Source organism: Tachysurus vachellii, chromosome 5, assembly GCF_030014155.1.
Source record: "Tachysurus vachellii isolate PV-2020 chromosome 5, HZAU_Pvac_v1, whole genome shotgun sequence".
NCBI classification, from domain to species: Eukaryota; Metazoa; Chordata; class Actinopteri; order Siluriformes; family Bagridae; genus Tachysurus; species Tachysurus vachellii.
Genome location: NC_083464.1, coordinates 9,036,286 through 9,057,670, shown reverse-complemented (window position 1 = coordinate 9,057,670; position 21,385 = coordinate 9,036,286). Strand labels below are relative to the sequence as shown.

Sequence of the window (21,385 nt, the reverse complement as noted above, 5' to 3'; positions counted from 1 at the left end):
TAGTAAAAGGTAGTTTGTGTGCCAGCCTTATTTCTTAAATTCGGTCTTAAAAGCTGAAACTATTACCAACCTTTTAAACAGGCTAATCTTTCTTCTGTAATGGATTTGGCCTAATAGTTGCCAAATGTCATTATTTTCATCAAGTAGCACTTAAAGAGTAAAAGCTGTTACTGTTATAAGCTTTTTAACTCCAGGCTCTGAATTTAAGGAGTAGTGTGTATAATGTTGTATTATGTGCCACGTTGTAATTCTGAAGTTTATAGTGGCTGGTCAAAAAAAGTGTATATCAGTTTCAGTCAGATCTGTAAATGCAAGCTTGTCTTTTAATTGAAAACATTTTTTGACATGACTATTTCTTTAATTAGAACATATTATATACTGGTCATACACTTTAGGGGTAACAAACCGGTCTAATGTTTATCTTCACAGTAACAAGGAGATCGAGGTTTTATTTGGTCACAACAAAACCTGTTATGCTAAATATAGAGAAAAATACATGACTGTGGATAAATACACCATTGGGTATCTGTATAAAGATTGCATAGAGATCATATTAAACTTTGAATTATCAAAGAATGGTCAGTTTCTAGTTACATTTAAGACCAAGTTATTGGTGTCTTTACAGGAAACAGGCATCCAGATGAGCATAATGCTAAAGATGGAGTACTATTTTACACTAATGAATTTAAAACCTATAGCTGGTATCACATAGCAGTTGTCACATTTATGTAGTCATTCTCTTTTTGGCCGATAGGTGGCGCTCCTCTTCTGTATTTAACACGCTTTTCACGATAATATCAGTTCGTAGACAGGTCTAAGTAAAATTCATTTTAAAAAGAATAATTTCAAAAATGTTTTAAAGACAATTATTACTATTATATCATTATTATCATCAACCACATATGGACTGTTTAATCCTGTTTACATACAGGACCATTCCTTATTATTGTGACTATAATAAGCGTTTAATTCGGTTCCTTTTGAAAGAATCGGTTTGGTGTGTGAACAAAATGATTCCCAAGTCATGAACCACTAGTAAATGGCGTATTTCTTTTTTGTTATATTTTCCTGCTGGTTGTCAAAAAGTTGTTGTAAATGTTGTTTGAGGGGAAAAAAAAACAACAAACAAACAAAAAAAAAAACTAGTGACTTGAACTGTTATTTATTTAGATATTTATTTATTTACTTACTTATGGATGCCTTTTTTTGTGATGACTCAAAAGAAGGGAATTAAATAAATAAATAAATAAATAAATAAATAAATATGGGGAGCCCATAATTAGCCTCCGAATTTAGTGCTCATTTTAGGGTCAGGGTGATTTTAATGAATTTGGTCTTAAGAGGATTAGGAATATGGTAAGTTTAGCCTTATTGTGCAAAAACAACAGCTATGTTCTATTATTTCTTAAAAAAACAAACAAAAAAACTCCATGCCAAGCTGTAAATTTTTAAAAAGCATGTCTAATAATAATAATAATAATAATAATAATAATAATAATTAATAGCCTAAGTAACTAACTACTCTGAGACACGCCTATTTAGTGATACACTGTTTTCTTCTTTCAGCTCATTGAAAAGAGAGGGCGGTGCTACTGTGTTTGTCCTCGTTTTTATTTGGCTGAGCCGCCTGTCAATCACGTGCTGATCCCGTTTTGCTTTTCATTGATGAGCTCGTTGAATTTCAGAGGGATTTTGTCTACAGCTCCTTCTCAAAGGAGACTCACTTAAAAGTGCGTGTTATTCCGGAAAACGCTAAAACAAAGTACCCGGGTGTTTTTATTTTTTCCATGTTGAAGATTGAGTCTGTGACTTTGTGTCATTCCAGATGTTCAGGGACTGAAGTTACTGAAGATCACCGCTGTTTACTTTCGGACCTGAAACTATGACTTCTCCTGTCAACAGGTAATGAGGAGAAACTGGGAGTTGGTGTTGGCTCTTCCACTATGGCATTTCAGATATTAAACAGATTCAGAGTGTGTGCTGCAGATGTGTAGGAGGATTTGGATCTGTGGTGCAGAAGATCTGAGATCAGACAGAAAACTTTCTTCATGAGGATTCAGTAAAGTTACAGCACTGGAGTGAATGTGGTGGAGCGAGAACAGGATGATGCCCTCCTGCCTTGTGCTCGACGACTGGACATGAGCTCTGACTGTAAACCCCTAGGAGTTTAATAGAAAAACTGCAAAGCTGTAGGCAATTGGATGACTGTGAAGGTGAGGAAGATATGGCCTCTCAAATGGTATGCGGACTCATCTTCAGACTGCTTTTGCCAGTCTGCCTTGCTGCAGGTAATTTTCTACTTACAATGAATTATGTGTAACTGTTCATCAAACCGCACCACTGTTTTAAAGATTTAAAGAGTAATAATATAATTAGAGCATAATTAGTTTTGGGTTTGAACAAAACGCTTCACAAAGAGCAGACTTTTTATTTATTTTTTTAAATAAAAGAAAAAGCAGGATTCATGCCACCATCCTCAATTATAATACATCAGTGTCTGTCCTTCACCTTGGTGAAGCTTCCATCCATTTGATATTAATGTTTTTATTTATTTATTTATTTTAGAAAGATCAGCTCCTTTTAAGTCTATAAAACACCAAAACATGTACAAGTCTAGTATCGTCTAGTCTAGACAGCTTCCTCCAGCTTCATTTTATTCAGTTTTTTTGTAAAAAATGGTTGAAAGTCTTAAATATATTTAAGTAGATGAATAGCTGAGAAAACATTATTCTCGCAGCATAAAATAGCACCTTTTCAATCCCACCCTGAATTGAAGGAGTAGCGTGTATAATATATATTTTTTTTCAACTTAAAATCTTAATTTTTAAAACTAAAATTTAATTGAACATGTGTGTTGTGAACAAGGTGTTGGCCAAACTTTCTTTGCAATGATACTACTACTACTACTACTACTAATAATAATAATAATAATAATAATAATAATAATAATATTATTATTATTATTAATAATATTAATAATGAAAACCCTATATTATTGTTGTCGTTGTTGTTGTTGTTGTTTATGATTATCAATGTCTATCTGGCTTAAATATGTGTTCCAATTATCACTAATATGGATAAAATTAATTGTAATGTAATATAATTATAGATTTTATTACACTGTAAAATAGTTGAGCATGTGTCTGAAGTGTAATACTGTATGAATTTGTGATTTATGGGATTTAATAATTTTAATTGTACAGCTATTTAATATGAAGTAAATGCGTCTCCTAAAATATATTCATAACGAGGAACCTAAACACTGCTGTGCCTTATACAAGCATGAATATGCATTTCATTGCATCTTTAGATTTTTTTGTTTTCAACAATGCTGTAAGTTAGTTTACTGGACAGTATATATTCACTTTATTCGCTACACTGCTAAAGTCAGCTGGCATTTTATTTATTAGAACCAGCATCAAACAAATGGCCTTTTCTCTTTTGTATGCTTTCTGATCTGGAAGTCTTCTCGTGTGATATGGGCAGACACGGCCTCAGTTGAATGTTTGCTTTCTATCCGCTGAGACCGGTGGAGGACTTTAACCAGATTTTGGGTCAGCATGTGTGCCGGATGAGATGTAGTGAGCCTTTAACAGAGACATGAGACACTTTTCCAGCACAGTGACATGTTTACTTTGTGTGCTCACTTGGTGCATTGCCACAACTGTTCCTCTCACACTGTAATCTTCTTCATCCAGACAGCAACATGGTTTGTTTAATATAGCCCAGGGAGCTCCTATTATTGGGCTATAAAAATTCCATGTGTACCTGTTTCCTATTCTGCATCCTTACAACACATAAACCTGAAAAAAACACAGGATGTTGAAGCTCACAAACACACACAGTGGTGTACAGTTTGTCTGGAAGTAATGGAAGTTGTAAATATGATATGTACAATTTGCCTCATAGTATAAGTAATGAATTTGGAGCAAAAGCTTGAGTTACAGTCTTTTAGCTTCGTTGTCATTGTCACAGAGCTGCTGCTGAAGAGACAAAGACTCTTTCAGACTTTTTCCCGACTAATGAGTCACAAAAGCTTGTACATGTGTGCCACAGCAGGCTTTTGGTCAGTTTTAATTTAGTGACCTTGTAATTTCCCAAAACCAGAAAACCTTCCTTTGTGTTAAAATATATTCTAGTGTACACTGCTATTTTATAGTTAAACATCAAGAAATAGATTCAAGTCAAATCCTTTAGAATGAAAATATTTGAAATAGGAAATATGTATGTGTAAACAAACTGAAAAAATCTTTTCTTTTATTGGGAATAAGTCTGCACAGGATTACTTTCATTAGGCACATACAGGACAAATTTAGTCTCGCAGTAATTACTTCACCAATGAACTGCATTTGCCTTAAATAAAGCATTTCTTATCAAAAAGAGGATGATGAAGTAGTACTTAAATAAAAAAACTAATTACATTGTACACCACACTTTTTAAATGGCAATAGTGAACACAGTGTAATTTAAAAAAAACTGTATCTTTATAGTTTAGCTTGTGCAATGTCTACATAAACAGTCATCCGTGTAAACAGTACTATCAGAATTATATTGCTTGACTAATTTCAAAACAGAGTTTGGGGTTGAAGCGACCATCCGTGTCATGATCTGTAACTGTTCTGTATCAGCATACTGTCAAATACAATGGCTTTTTATTCACACTCTTCATTGTTTGAATGCACGGTTTGCAAATCACTTGGCAACAGAAGAAGCTGTGCTTTTCTCCACCCAGATACTGCCAACTGTCCCCTTGACATCTGCAGTGCATGCCTCATGAGTTTTTAATCAAAAAGTCTTGTTTTTGCAGACACACGCCAGGCCTGGGCTTTTTAAACCTCCTACAGTTGAGAGTTGAAGTCCAAAGTTTCCCGCAAGCCAAACGCCCTGGAAAGCCTCATTTACAATAGCCACAATGACTGTTTATCTCTGCTGGTAGCTGGGTCAGGGCAGATAAAAGAGTTTACTAAGAGAGTCTGGAAGACCTGATATTGGTCAAATATAGATATGTTCACTTAAGTTTCACTTTTGGAAGTTTATTCACCTGTTTTAAGACGTTTATAAGTCAAATTTAGGGAGATTGTCTCACCAGTAGTCATAATTTTGAACTGTAATTTGTTACTAATTACATGTAGATTTATTATTAATGCTTCATTCCTAAATTACCTTGTGCCAAGGATTTCTACTTGCTAATTTTGTCAGCCTTCAGCTGACTGACACCCCTCAGTTTTTTTAGTTTTTTTTTATTTCAGCACTAGAAACATCAGCGCAATCAGTTTAAACCTATAACCATGACTGTTTAAACTGCATGAGCATTTCCTTAAATATGTTAGTTTCTCAGTCTTTTATTCTTGTGTGGGCTGAAAACCTGGACAAGTCTCCTTTTTTCTACTACTGAAGTATCTTGTTAAACTTTTCACTTTGAACAAACTTTTTGTTTACTCTGTTTCAGCCTGTATATTGAGATTGTAAACATTACAAAGAGTCGGTTTATAAGTCGAGGGTTGCACATTGACCGAGTGATGGACTGTTTGCACAGTGAATAGTAAATACGTTCACTTTTTTATAGAGAGACAAAATGATGTATTATTTTATTTTATTTTATTTGCTGTTTTCTATTTCATTCTTGAATCAGGTATAAATGCCATAGCCAGATCACATGCAGTATTGTGTTATTAAAAGTGCAGTTGAGGGAAAATTCGAGCACAGAGATGTTTGACCTGTCTTGGTGGCCTTTTGGAAATTTGTTTAACAGCTATATAAAGGATATATTTTGTATAAGACCGAATTGTTTCATCTCAAACAACCCAACCCTGTAGGAAAAAAGTACTGGGATAAAAACTCCCAGAATGCACTGGCATCGCAGACTTCTTTTTCTTACTGTTGTACCTATAAACAATCCATAGTAGTAATGGAATAACAGAAATAAAATGAAATAGTTAGCCAGTTTTTATTTTAGAGCCATGATCATTAGTAGTGCTGGGGTAAGATGTGTCTAGGATCTGATTAAACATCAAAAAACAGCTAATATTCAAGAACAGATTAAGCTTAGTTCTTTTAACCTTTGTAAATATGTTCCTGCTTTAAATAGAATTAAACTTATTCTATATAAAAAAAAAATCAGTCAGTAATGTTCAGTCAGGGGGGATGTGGTAGCCTAGTGGTTAAGGTGCTGGATTACTGACCAGAAGGTCATGAGTTCGTATCACAGGTCCACCAAACTGCCACTGCTGGGCCCCTGAGCAAGGCCCTTAACCCTCAATTGCTCAGTTGTGAAACTGAAATAAATCGTAAGTCACCCTAGATAAAAGTGTCTGCTAAATGCCAGAAATGGTAAATATAATTTGTAGTCATTAGTCTCCACTTGATTAACAGTCTGACCATATAGAGTCACAGTTACACTTCTCACATGACCTTTACTAAAGTTAGATGTCATCTGACTTCATGCCCTCATGTACATTTTTTCTGGAAAAGAGAATTTGGGAAAGGAACTGACTAATAAATATTCAACCGACTAAACTGCATCAAAAATAAGTAAAAAAGTACCACACACAAAAATAAATGAATTTTTATATCCCTGATCCATATGCAAACCATACAGTCATGTGTAATTCGTCAACTAGAGAGTCTTAACTTGTTGATAATGGCTGTGTCTCATTAAATTGCAGCACAGGCACAGACTACGCAGAGGTTCGTTCTGTCTGAGCAAACAGACCCTCAGGATAAAAGTCTGTCTGTAAAGTTTCTCAGTGAACTCCAGCTAGAATCATTTGAGTATAAAGTCTGCATCAGTTGTAGGATTTTCACAGAGTTTTCTGCCATTCACAGTGTGTTTAAGTAGTGATTAAGAGGCACATGCAAGCAGAGAGCACGTAATTTATTTTATTTTATTATTTTTTTTGAGCTATATGTGAGGAGGGCCTGCAATTATCTACAAAAGTGTTTATGACATTGAATACAATTGTTCTCTCACGGTAGGCCATAGAATATATATGTATATTAAAAGCATATGGAATGGTTATGATGTAAGATTGGTTTCCATTATACTGACCTAAATTTTTTATTTTTTTTGTGTTCGGATCATGTAAAAGTCATGATTCATCAAACCCACACGTTGATGTGGAGCAGCTGTGATTAGTCAGGATGTTCACAGCATGCGAGAAAACATTCAGTGATTTGTAAGACAGTTCGAAAGCATTTTGCGACCCACTGGGAAAACTATTGCACAAAGCCCAGGTTTGTGACAAACTATTCAATCGTTGCATATCAAGTATAATCTGTTCCAGTGTTTTGTTTCAGGAGTCAGTCTTAGTAATAATCCTTTACTTTATTATGTAAAGCCTTAATAAATAAATCCTTGGTTTTTAAAACAGTTCACTTTAGGGGACAGTTATGATAAGTCCAGAGTCTCTTAAAAGAGCACAATGCAAAGCATATTTGGCATAAATCAGATCCTGATCACCCATGTCTTCCTTCTCGGTGTTGCTTTTTCTTCTCTCGGCTCATAGTAGCACTATTCATTCAATTTTTATCTTAATAGTTTCCTGTCTGTAATCTGACAGTTCAGGCTCTGAAATACATTCGGTCACCTGAAAGCACCTTTTGTGTGTGCTCGTACTGCCCCACTAAATCTTTTTTTTCTCAACACAGCAATTAAATAGCGGCTACAAGGAACACGCTAGCTGTATTTACCATCGAGTGCTCATATTGGAGACAGGAAAATAGGTTGCAGTTGGTGAAACTGCAAGTTCTGCCATTGTTACCGAAATTGATTACAGATGTTTTTTAAAAAAAAAAAAAAAAAAAAAAAATTGTATTGGGTTTGGTGCTTAAACTTGCACATGAATACAGATCTAGTATATCAGTTTAGAGATGCACAATATAGAAATATAGCCAAAAGCAACGTATTGTGAGTGTAATGCCGCATACCACAGTTACTATCCTTGCTACATATTAAAACAAGCAAACGAAGATAAAACGACTCTTTCATTTGTTCCACACATTCTTTTGATCAAAATGAATCATTTCACTGGTTTGTGCCAAAATCTAAGACTTGCAAACGTTGATGTTAAGGATCTCAGTGAAATGATCTGACCAGTTTTCTGTTGTTAACAATATTACTCAGCTAATATTTTTGTAACAATTAACAAACAACATATCGTTTAAATGTTAAACACGTTTATACCAGGGTTGTTGAAGTGTTGCTTCTAATTAGTCAGATGGTGTTGATTAATTTTCTATAACAGCGTCTCTGACACTAGTGCTGGCTGTAATCCAAACCACAGGTCTTTATTATTGGCAATTATCTTACAATATATTATTATCATCTTTCACCTATTTGAGGGATGGTAGACATAATCTAATTAAACTTATAATAGATTGATTAAAAAAAATATTGTTTTAATATTTTAAAATATTTTTGATATTTATGATAAAAAATATTATTTAACATAGAAAAATGGATCTCACTTTACAATAACTCCACATGAATAATCATGCTGCACTAATGAATACTTAAATATGAACTAATTAGAAAAAAAAAGCTAACCTTAATCGCAATGTGAGTTTGAAGGAGGATCAGCGTAAATCATGAAAGTAATCCAGCACCGTCCAGCGATATTTGGATGCAAATTATATAAAAATTATGAAATCATGCACATTTAATTACTATTCTTTCTTACAGAGTTTGTTTGATTTTGTTTAGCCCTACATCTTAATTAATACATTAACTAACAAACATTTCCTAACATGTATTATGGTGGTCGGTATTCACACATGAAATCATAAGACGGACATCATAGTTAAGGTAAGCTCTTCATTAGTTGGTGATAAGTACATGCCATAACTCATCATTAGTACTTATTTAAGTAGGTATTAATTCTGAGAGCTTGGTAGATTTGGTTGTCAGTGCTTTGAATGTTCAGTAGGTTTTCCACCACAGGAAAGTCTTCAGAACAGGTTGTGGTTGGGATGTGGTAGCCTAGTGGTTAAGGTGTTGGACTACTGATTGGAAAGTCATGAGTTTGACTCGCAGGGTCACGAAGCAGCCACTTATCCCCTCAATTGCTCAGCTGTATAAATGTAACTAGCTCTGGATAAGGGTGTCTACCAAATGTAAAGAACAGGTGACTTTCTTGCTAACATTAGCAAAGTTTTTGTCTTATTAACTCTTTCTACCAGTACATCAGCGTTCCACTTCACTTGTAGAATGGAAATCTTCTTTTTGAACATTCTCAATCCATATAAACAAACAAATTATTATTTTTTTAAATTATTTTTTAATAATTATTTCTTAAGTCTGATACTCATTTATGTATATTTATATATGTATATATTTATATACATTATTTTTCACATATATTTTTATATTTTCATATTTTATATAGTTTTATATAGTTTATCAGTTTTTTATTTATCTACCTCATTTTGGTTTTATTTTTTATCCCTAATTGCATTACTTATGTTTGAATACCGGACAGATGCAAAAAGCATTTCACTGCATGTCGTACTCTGTATGTATGTGTATGTGACAAATAAAATTTGATTTGATTTGATATAAAATCAGCCAGGACACTTCTGAATTTCAGTGTGAGATGTTTTTTTCTCTCTGTTGGATAAACGTAGACAACATTTTAGTGGTTAAAGATAACGCCTTCAGATTTTAGTTACTTATAACAATAACTGCACTTACTGCACAATAACTGTACTGCATCACAGAGATCAGAAATGGGATTTCTTTATAGACATAAACATTTGTGTGAAAAAAATTATAATTTAGCCCCTAGCAGGCTAGGCATAAAAAAATACAAAATTCCTTATAGCCCTGTTTGTCTACTTCCATATGAGCTATGAACTTCACATGTGACATGACAAAGAAATTCAATTCTGAATATGGACACAACAATTCTGTTTTTTTAGTAGGGTTAACAGACAGGGTGGTGAGGGAATCAACTGCTTGTATCTCGTTAATGCAAGTAATAACTGGTGCTAACTTCTTTCATGTCTGTTCTACATCATTAAAAGTACCTAAGTCCTAGACATTATAATTTACTTACCATAAAGTTGTAATCATTGCCAAATTCCTGTTGTATAACGAGAATAAAACACATCATGACATGCTATAGAAAAAGTATCAATAACAGCACACCCCCAAGTGTTTTATTCCAGACATAACTATCATCTACATTAGAATGTTTTCTTAATAATGCATGTGTCTCCTTAAGAACGCCAACAGACTCATAGATTTATTTATACTTCTGAAAAAATCTCTACACATTCTCATCTATGTGTAAATGAAGCCAGACAAGAGCAGATGTTGGCAGCAGGTTGTTACTGCTGGCTGTGATTTTGCAGTATGTGTGTGTGTGTGTGTGTGTTGAAGCTGTCCTCTGTTCTGTGTGTTTGTGAGATGTGTTAAGTGATGAGAAGTCTCTGAAGCTTAATAATACAGAGCTGTTGCAGTATGGACTAAAATGAGTGACTTTTTTTGAAGTGCTTGTTGTAGCCATGTTAACATTATTCAGTATCAGTACTGTAAGTATGGCAGGAGGTTATTTAAATAGTTATTGTAAATACATGGACAGATTTATTTTCACTGCGCATGCTGTAATTGAGTGACGTGAATAAGCATGTCAGAGAATAATATGACGCTGGAAATGAAGTACAGTTATACCCCAGTCATGTTGAATTCTCTATTCCCAAACGGGTTGGTTCATTTTCTAGATCAGAAGCTCTGGCTGTGATTCAAATCACACCTGTAATATTTATTAATGCACAATACACATAAATTATATTTTTTGATATCGTGGCATTTTATTATGTGAGCTCTTTAAACAATGGATGTTAAATAACAGTAACTAACTTGCTTTGGGGGGGCACGGTGGCTTAGTGGTTAGCACGTTCGCCTCACACCTCCAGGGTTGGGGGTTTGATTCCCGCCTCCGCCTTGTGTGTGTGGAGTTTGCATGTTCTCCCCGTGCCTCGGGGGTTTCCTCCGGGTACTCCGGTTTCCTCCCCCGGTCCAAAGACATGCATGGTAGGTTGATTGGCATCTCTGGAAAATTGTCCATAGTGTGTGAGTGCGTGAGTGAATGAGAGTGTGTGTGTGTGCCCTGCGATGGGTTGGCACTCCGTCCAGGGTGTATCCTGCCTTGATGCCCGATGACGCCTGAGATAGGCACAGGCTCCCCGTGACCCGAGGTAGCTCGGATAAGCGGTAGAAATGAGAACTTGCTTTGTTTATATTCCAACAACATTAAAATAACTATAAATTAAATAATTTTTTTTTTACATTGGCTCATGTTTAAGAAGAATAAACACTTTCGGACATGCTGTAATTGGAAACTAATTCATTTACATGTGGTAACATGATCATTTCCCTATATAAAGGGATATGGCGTGTGTTTTAGTCCTTTCATGTCAGCTGGAAATTCGTCTTACAACACATCCTGTAGGATAAAAGCATGGCATCTTGTTACTTTGAATAGAAAAAGAATAGATTTAAAGATGACAAACACTTTGTTAAATTTAAGACAGCAGTTAAGGAATAAACACAGTGGGCTGTGCTGTTAAAGGAAAATGAGCAGCAGTGGGTTGATATGTTTTATTCCTCTTATATCACACATTAATCGCTTCCATTTTAAATCTATTGAAGATTTTTTTATTTCTATTTTTATCTGTTTATAGCAACTTCAATGTTGAACGTCTATAAAAAAAAGTTAGTGCTCATTCCCCCCTGGTTGGAATCTTGTCGCCCGATGTTGCACTCTGGGGATAGATCTGCATGACTCAGGGGATCACTGTGGATAGAACCACTTGGAGACTATCATGCCATCTTTGAACTACTGTTACTTCGGTCAGCTTTGTGCTCAGGTTTTCATCAGGGAACATTTGAAGACTTCGGCAGAAAGGAATTAATGTTAAGTCTATAATGAGCTCAGCGATATTGCTGACCAGTTAGTTCCTCAGGAGCTCTTGGTTGCTTAATTAGTTTCTTAATTGGTTGCTTATAACACCAATGAGGATGGGTTCTTTTCTGAGTCTGGTTTCTCATATCATCTGAGGGAGTTTTTACTCATGACCGTCACTTCAGGCTTGCTCATTAGGGATAAATGTTTGAGATATATAGTACCTTAATTTTAAACTTTTAAATGTTTTATTCTGTTTCTATAGGTTTGTAAAGTTGCTTTGAGACAATGTGAAATGTTAGAAGTTTTATACATATAAATTGAATTGAACTGAATTGAATCAGTTATCTTACAGCAGTTATTAACAAACAGTTCCTTTGCCAGTCTGTTTTTTCTCCCCTTTCTTAAAATTAATAAGACATAAACCTGGAAGGTGAAAGTCGTGCTACTTTCGATCCTTGACTGAAATTGAACAGCACCAAAAACTCATATTAAACTCATACTAATATTTTATTGACTTGTAAGTGCATTAAAAGCTGCTGGTTTCTGCTGTATTAATACGGTTTGTTCTACATCCTGATCTTGAATGTTTTATATACTAACGCCTTGCATGAGTCATGAGTCTTATTGATGATCATCACTTGTGACTAATTCTAATTTGGGCTAAGTTGAAAGTGTAAAGACAGAATTATAGAATGATACACGGCGATTATTTAGAAAAAGAAACTGTGAGGAACTGCACACACATACACACACACACGCACACACACACGCACACACACACGCATACAACATTCCTGCCTCCCAACCTCCTATAAATACCCCAGCATCAGTGAACTGACACATTTATGTTTAACATTAATATTTAGCTCCTGTATAAAAGTTTGGTATTTTTAAAATAATTTTTGGACATATTTAGTCATCTTTGGTATTATTTCAAAGTCAACAGCACCTTATTTAGCTTGGTTATGAAAGTCTACATCAGGAATGTTGGAGCGTTCGAAGCCAGCTAACCAAATAATTCAGTTTAAAATATATGGATATTTTCAGGTAAGCATGTTTGACATTGTTTTGCGTTTCATGCTTCTTCATAACTTAATAGAACAATTGATTTGGGGCTTAGTTTGATGTTTCAGTTTGATTATTGATATAATAAAGGAGATGGTAATATATTTGGAAAGTATGATTTTATAAAAAAAAAAAAAAAAAAAGAATGTAGGAAAGCTGAGGGATGTGGATCTGTTTATGTTTTTTTCTGTTAAATTAAATTAAACACTGTGTCCCAATATATTTCCCAGCGCTATATTTTAAACATAGAGTATTGTGTAAATCAAATGGTAAAAATCCTATTTAAGTATTTTTCAGCTCAGTATCTGTTCTGTATACATCACAGCCATAACATTAAAGGTAGGGTCTCCGTTGTTTGAAAGCCAATGTCGACATTTGAAATCACCAAAACAAACACGCCCCTAACCCAAATGGGTCCCACCCCTGTATTGATAGCTCCACCCACACATACATACGTAACCCAGGCAACTAATGGAAAGAAATGTGTCTTTATCATAGCTGAAGGGAAGAACAATACGATTTCAGATAAACACAAGACACACAAGCACAAGCAGATACACACTAGACACACAAGCATAATCATGCAAAGGACGGCATATATTAGTTCTGTGAAACAAAGCAAAACCAACGTTACTCACCTATCGAGAAGGAAAAAAGCACCTCAGCATCTTAAGTAAAGTTGGCCGCATATTCACAGATTCGAGTTTCCCGAGTCAATAACTCCTGAGCTAAACGCTGTTACTAGCAAAACAAGGTTGTAGCTGCCTCTCTACATTACTACGATAGAAAAGAGATGTTATTTGTGTAGTAACAGCGTTTAGCTCAGGAGTTATTGACTCAGGAAACTCCAATCTGTGAATATGTGGCCAACTTCCTGCTCCTTCAGTTCTCTCCAGCGCTAGAAAGCTGATCCTATATTAACACGGGTCCTACTTCTTGCCTTATCGTAAGCCTTTCTCCGCTTTCTTTCTTTCTTTTTATGTCAATGTTAAAACCGCTTTCTGATAATGTCACACATGCGCACTGAACACTTTCTCCGCTGCATATTGACAAGACACGCCCCTTTCTGCTCATTGGCTACAGGTTTGTTTTGATTTTTGTTTTGTTTGTTGTTCCGACTCAATTTTCTTAAGCATTTCTCAAACAATGGAGACCCTACCTTTAATACTACTGTCTTGGGGTGGGATAGACTAGATAGCAAGGACCTACCAAATGTGAGCACAAAAGGCCTGTTGATGCACATTGGGAGCAAAGGTTAGTCCATTTGGTCCAATCCCACAGAAGAGCTACTATAGCACGGATGAAAAAGGTTAATAACAGTGCTGAAAAATGTTATGGTGGCTCTGGTAGAAAGGTGAGAAGTGACCCTTTGAGATCTACCACCAGGGATGTGAACATCAGAAGTGGACCATGGAGCAATGGAAGATGTCATGTTGTCAGCCAAGTGCCTGCATGTCACTTACCCAGAGAAGAGACGGCACCATGGTGCTAGCATGATGCTCTGGGTAATGTTCTGCTGGGAAACCTTGAGTACTGTCATTCATGTAACTTTTTCTGTGACATGTACCACCTACCTAAACAGTGTTGCAGATCACGTACACCCCTTCATGGCAACAGGTGTGAATTTGGCCTCCAAATTCACCAGATCTCAATCTGGTTGAACATCTGTGGGATGTGCTGGACAAACGACTTGGATCCACGGGGATCCCAACTCACAACCTACAGGACCTAAAGCATCTGATGCTAATATCTTGGTGACATATACCACAGCAGACCTTCAGAGGTCTTATGGAGTCCAGGACTCAACGGGTCAGATCTGTTTTGGTGGCACAAGGGGAACCTACACAATATTAGGCAGGTCGTTTTAATGTTATGGCTGAATTGTCTATATTTTTATACATACATACTACATTTTATACATCCAAAACTCTCAGCGTTTTAATTCTGCATTCTTTTCATGCCAAAAATTTATTACAAATTATTTTCTGACAACTTGATGTATTTGGTTCTCTTCCGTTGTGCTTTGTTTTTAGATCAAATCCATCAGTGTCATTTAAAAACATGCTTCAATAGAAAAGATCAAACATCAGGAAAATTTGATCTTTTGTACAAAGTCAAGACCTAGAATATTAAATACTGAATCCTTTGGTTTATGTTTTTGAACTTTTAATAACATATAACAGCTTTGTAATGTGGTCTCAGACTTTTGGACCCCACTGTATATATAAAACATATGATATAGGGCTGTTTGGATGAATATTTGTTTTCAGATGACATGACAGACTGCACACCAAGGAACTCAGTGCCCTGCAAAAAAAAAAATACTGTAGGTATTTAGTGACTTAAGTCGACCCTATAAAAAAAAATTAACAACTGCTGTACATTAAAAACTACACAGAAGTAAAATAGTAGCAGCATTTGAAAGAAGAACAAGCACAAGATTGGTTAATCAGCATAAATGAAATGAAAAAGAAAATCTGCCAGTTACACTCCACACTCTAACCTTAATTATGTGTCACATTTTTGTGTGGATCTGAGCTCATTCTGAGGGAGCTCATGTCTCCACACATGTTTTTAATACTTTGAATAAAAATCCCAAAACTCAGAAGACCTCCTTCTGGTCCCAAAATGGTTAGTCATATGTCTGTTGTTTCACAAGGAGCTCATTTTTTGTCATCTTGGCTGTAATCTTGGTTTACTGACTCATCTGAATGAAAGAGCACAGTGGTCTATAAGATTGCCAGCAGGGATTCAACGTCTCTCTCAGACACTGTTCGAAGCCAGAGCTCTTCCCCACACACGAGGCACTTAGACGAGGAATGCCACGGCGGCTCTGACTCACACACACCGACTCAAGAGAACCATTGAAATGCTCCGAAATGTTAAACAGTCACTGCAAATGACTGGAATTAGCCAAAATGTTGAACTAAGTCCACTGTTTTTGAAAGTGTATATCACGCTAGGTTATTCGGGGGATCTAAAATGCTGTAATATTACTGAATTATAATGTACATTTCTCCATTAGTTATCAGATTTCGTGGCTGGCACTCCTAAACAAATGCACATGTTGCGGAGAAGAGCTCACAGTCTTAGCCACACATTAATACCAGCATGTTTATACAAAGTCATAACAAGCCATAATGAGCGTCAGTCCTGAACACAGCAGCGTGCGGAGCGTAGAAAAATTTGGACTTGCTGTACACAGGGAGCCAGTCTTATACTAACTAGCTCCAAATTCTAAGCACCTATATTCAGGCAAATCTTTCTGCTAAGACATTTGGCCTATGCTGAAAAATTACATAAATGTTGGATAAGTAGACCTCCCAGTCGCACGACTCCTGAGGGATGTTTACTTTGTATTTGTTTTATTGTAAAATAGCTCGTCTGTCATTTCAATGCCAGAACTGACACTCTAGCAGTTCTCTGTTGTGCCATGAAATGGTTGAGTTTGGACTCAAAAACTTTGCTCCATCATCAGATTTTTAAAAAGCAATACACCATTGTCTTAACTTTGGTTTACCATATCAATCCTGGACAGACAGACAGACAGACAGACAGACAGATAGACAGATAGATAGATAGATAGATAGATAGATAGATAGATAGATAGACTACAGCTGATTTATTGTTTATGCCGTGATATTATGGAGAGATTTTTATTGGGAAATGATTGTCCTTGAACTGAGTAAGGGAATTGTTGGTTGTATAAAAAATGCCATAATAAGCACTGTGTGTCATCTGGCATCCTGTCTCAGGGACTTTCCACCATTTGCAAATCGTCCTATTATACCCACAGTTGGAGTGTGAAAGTGCAATTATTGAATAAGCACATTTATTATGACTAATGCATCCTTTGTTTTAGTTATTTATTATTAAATATGTTTTGATTTTGTTGGACTGTGTATAACAATGCAATACATTTACATATAGGCATATATTTTAATAACCAAATTAAATGAATTAAATCATTCAAAAAGAATCTAAAATATTGGTTTAAAATGTTTATTATAAAAACACAATATATATCGTGTGTGTGTGTGTCAATATTTAGATTAATATTTTAGATTAATAACTTTAATTGTATTATATTATACTTAGATATATTCAGATTTGGTTAAAAACTTTATCAAAAATGTGGTGTCTGATTAAAATACAGCCTCAAGTTCTTCACTTGACTTTAACTGGACTAAAGAAATGTTGAAGTAAACTCTAAATTCACTATAGGTGTAAAGGTAAAAGAACAAGAAACAAGAAAAACAAACAAAAGACTCAAATCACACTTCATCAGTAAGATTTTAGTTCATAGTGGTCACTTATGGTACATTCTGGATATTTGCAAGTTGTATGATAATAAAAATGTTGAGAAAGTGTAGAAAATAAAGGAGATCTTTTTAGACTGGTGGATTAGTTTGCATTAATTCTTGCATTAAATCTTCTGATAAGCAACAATTCGACAATAGAGCCTTATGAGACTGTCATGGACCAAAAGGCGATATGGGTTTCACTGCTTCATTTATTTAGCTTTAACTTCACTAGTATGTTGTGTTTTGTTAGTCAAACTATCCAGGACACTTTTTTATTTTATTTTTTTTATTTTTATCAAATGTCTGTAGTCTAATAAAAACCCCATTCATGTTATTTGTTATAAGTCAGAATGAGGTGCTAACTTTGTTTAACCTGCACTCTGTCAAGAAGGCGATGGTCCGTAGATGTGAATACACAAAACTATGCATCTAATCGCCTCTGGGAATATGTGAGAACCAGGCGTGCTTCATGCTTGTATTAACCTGCATAATGTATTCATGGTTGATGAGTGTTAGTGTTTGCTGCGAGCTTAAAGAAAATAAATGTGCATTTGTAAAGGCTTGGGGGCCACCGTTCTCTCTCCAAACAGCCAGAGTCCATGAGTAATTTAGAGCACTGCCACTGGCTAGTTCCTTGTGTTGTTGCCAATATGAGGTCACCGTCTGGGAGGTGTTAATTGTGGGCTAATCCTGCTAATACCACAGAAACCAGCTCCCGTCTGGAGATCTGTAGAAAAAAAAAAAAAAAGATCCAAGAACCTGCTACGAAATAAATAATTGCTCGCTGATATGGAAACCCAAATCTACCATGATATTTATTCTGATATGAAAGCCAGACTGAAAACATTAACACAAGCAGGAATGAGAGGGTTAGAAATGAGACTTCCAATAGACACCATCCTCTACGGGTAACTGATAAGTCCATGTTGCGGTTTATTTTGTTTGGTGCAAACAAAGGGTCTATTTTCTGCTTAATAACTTTGAAAGTCTGGTTTTTCAGTCCTAGACAAAAGGGTTTTGATGCGGTCAGAAGCTGGCCGCACGGGGACAGTGGGGTTGCTGCCCATTACAGTTTCAGCTGTATTTAATTTTGCAACTATGGAAAAGCCAGGATGTGGCTTTGAATGAGACAAACCCAAACCTCTCCCTCTTTGCTTGCCTTCACACAATTAGCACTGCACAATTTGTCAAAAAAAACAAGCTTTATGATTTTAAGAAAATCAGTGAAAACAAATGATCCCTGAACAAATACACAATGGCTCACAGCTTGCAAAACTTCAGCTGGAGTGTGGAGACATACAGTAGAGCCAAAACAATTGTGGAGTGTCACAAGCACTCAGTGTGGTGACAGTGTGAGGACTCTAGGGTCCAGTATCGTGTTAGTTCTTGCTGCTTTTTCCACCTAGTTTCAGAAACAAAAAGTAGGTGAAGTGAGTCAGTGCCTTTATTTTGTCAGACTCATTTAGTAAAGTGTTTTAAGCCTCAGAGCAGTTTGCAGGCTTTATGTCAGGGTCATGTAAAAGGTAGAGCCCATCATCTGAGAACATGGAGGGGCAAAATGGGCACAGAGTAGCATTTCTCAAATGATTTGTAGGACAGTATGATATTGTATATGGAACCATATATAGCATAAAATAGTATGTTGCTTAGACTTTTATTGACGTAAATAAAAATGTGGGAAAAAAAACTATAACAAAGAAACCATACTGCAAAATTAACATACTGTTCAGTTAATAACCCAAAGTCTCGGCCCGAGAATCTTCCTTTCCATTCATCAAGTATATCAAAAGTATATCAAGTAAACCATTTTTAATCATAGAACATTAGAAATATGGAGTAAGGGGGAAAGCGGGGACGGCTTGATTTGTGACAATCATCTGTCTCTCTTTGTCTGTATTGCTAACCTGATTTGGTCATGCGGGTTACTCCTGTACTTACTGTACTAACACAGATTTTGCTCAGGTGTTTGTTTAGTCCCTTGTCATCTCCTCATCAGATCACTGACAGTCGTCTCACTGGATTTTCCCTGTGTGCTATCAAACACATGCAACTTATAAGAATCAGCTGCATGATTTGTTTATTAGGCAATACTTTGTCCTCGCCGTTGTCTTCCTATGGATTGAAAACACTAAAGCATCCTACAAAAGAAGCCAAAAAACTGGACACCCACCTACGCAAAGCCACTTCAATACTCAGCCCTTGTGCTGTACAATCTTCCCTTTAAACCTCCATCACAGTTTGAGCCAGCATCCCTCTAGGTACAGACAAGCTTCAAGGAAGAGTCTTCTCTCTCCTGGCAGTCAACTTGCCCTGGCTGTCTGAAACAACTGAGTCACTGTCTCTTGCCCCTAAGCACATAACAGAACACTAAATCCTGGGAGAGATGGGGGTATAAAAACAACAACGCCGACTTTGTTGCTGTACCAACTGATTGTTGTATTATCTCTTCTCTAACAAGGTTTTAACTGGATAGAATTCTTAGACGCTGACCTATTTGCGCTACGAGAATATGTTTTTGATAGACAATAAAGCGTTCTGTAAGTCACCCTGGATAACCAAATGCTGTAAATGTGAATGATGGCTGTTGTAAATGTTTTAGATATCCAGCTCTTATTCGTTTCTTTAACAATGCAGACTGGAATATTCAGTACCCAAAGCTATTTAGTAATTAAGTCCATCTTGATTACATCTCTGTAATGATTTTGTGGTTTAAATTACAGAATAGCTGCATGGTTGTATTAAGATCCTGCATGTATAATATTTTCCTGCACCTAGAATTAAGCTATGTTACTGTTTGCCTGAGTAGGATGACATCACACCGTGGTTTTTATGACTAGGAATAAACAAATGGGAGTTTTTGCTCTCTTTTTGCATGCCTAAAGTATGAAAATTTGGACGAGTGTCTCATGGTCTGTTAAACATTGTTGGAATGTCAAATGCAATGAGTGTAAATCAGAGCTAGCAGCAGCAGGCCTTGTTAATGTCCTCAGGGGATTCTGTAACGCTCTGTATGATCTCAGTCCTTTAATACGCACTGTTTTAGTGCTATTTGTGCCACTTGTAATTAGTCTATGCTGTTATAAGAGTTTTTATTTAAGCCTCAGTCTGTTGTTTATCTCAATATCTTTTTTAATTGTTTTTATTTTTTTGCTATAGCATGTCTGTTCCGGTACAACGTGCTGTCTTTCGTCTACCTCATCTACCTCTTGCTCATCCCGCTGTTTGCAGAGCCGACAAAGTCAACAATGCAAGGTGAGAATCCAATACTCACAGCACTCGCTAACTTCTGAAAATAGACATTAAATGCAAGTTAGGATTTAAAGAATTTCGATCATTAAGAATATCCTAACTTTAGAGGTTGTGTTCAGTGCGTGGGGTCAGCCTTTGTACAGCGTCCCTGGAGCAGAGAGGGTTAAGGGCCTTCCTCAACAGTGGCAGCTTGGGAATGCTGGGGCTTGAATTCTCCAATCAACAACCCAGAGCATTAACCACCTGAGAACGTAATTCTCTAAGAACTGTTTCTCTGGCATTTGATATTGTTTATGCACTTCTGGCACTTTGTGAAAGATTTAGGATTTTACACCTAGTTTTCACATCCCACTGACTCCTAAAAACAAGATATAAGATTCTGGTAGAAAAGTGAACAAGTAATACACATTCAGCGATACTATGGCTATGTCTCTAAGTAGTGGATGTTAGGTTTCTTAGATAGTTTTAGTGCAGTCATTGTACAGACGCACTATATTGTACAGTAGTATTCAATTTAATTCAATTCAAATTTATTTGTATAGCGCTTTTAACAATTGAAATTGTCTCAAAGCAGCTTTACGTAACATAAGCATAAAAAAAGGTTAATATAAAGAATAATATAAAGATTAATATAATACAAAAATTCGAGATTAATATTAGATATATTTAAATGTGTTTGTATTTATCCCCAATGAGCAAGTCTGCAGTGACTCAGATGACAGTGGTGAAAAAAAAATCCACTGAACCAGACTCAAAGGGGAACCCATCCTCATTTGGGTGACACTGGAGGGTGTGATTATATACAGTATATATACAGTCCGAAAAATGTATTAGGAGGTTGTTGTCCTCAAAGACCATATG

The 21,385-nt window shown here is 35.9% G+C and overlaps 1 protein-coding gene across 6 annotated transcripts in view; it reads left to right on the top strand.

Annotated features, from left to right (window-relative positions):
- The first annotated feature begins 1,651 nt into the window (after positions 1-1,651).
- Positions 1,652-21,385, top strand: part of LOC132845572 (piezo-type mechanosensitive ion channel component 2) — a 126,362-nt gene continuing 106,628 nt past the window's right edge. For 4 of the 6 annotated variants that reach the window (XM_060869644.1, XM_060869643.1, XM_060869641.1 and 1 more), the window contains exons 1-2: positions 1,652-2,288; positions 20,432-20,527. In XM_060869644.1, the coding sequence (XP_060725627.1) occupies positions 2,225-2,288; positions 20,432-20,527 (160 nt within the window). In that variant the 5' untranslated portion in view covers positions 1,652-2,224. The remainder of the gene's footprint in view (positions 2,289-20,431; positions 20,528-21,385) is intronic. The other 2 variants (XM_060869640.1, XM_060869645.1) reach the window with 2 other exon arrangements.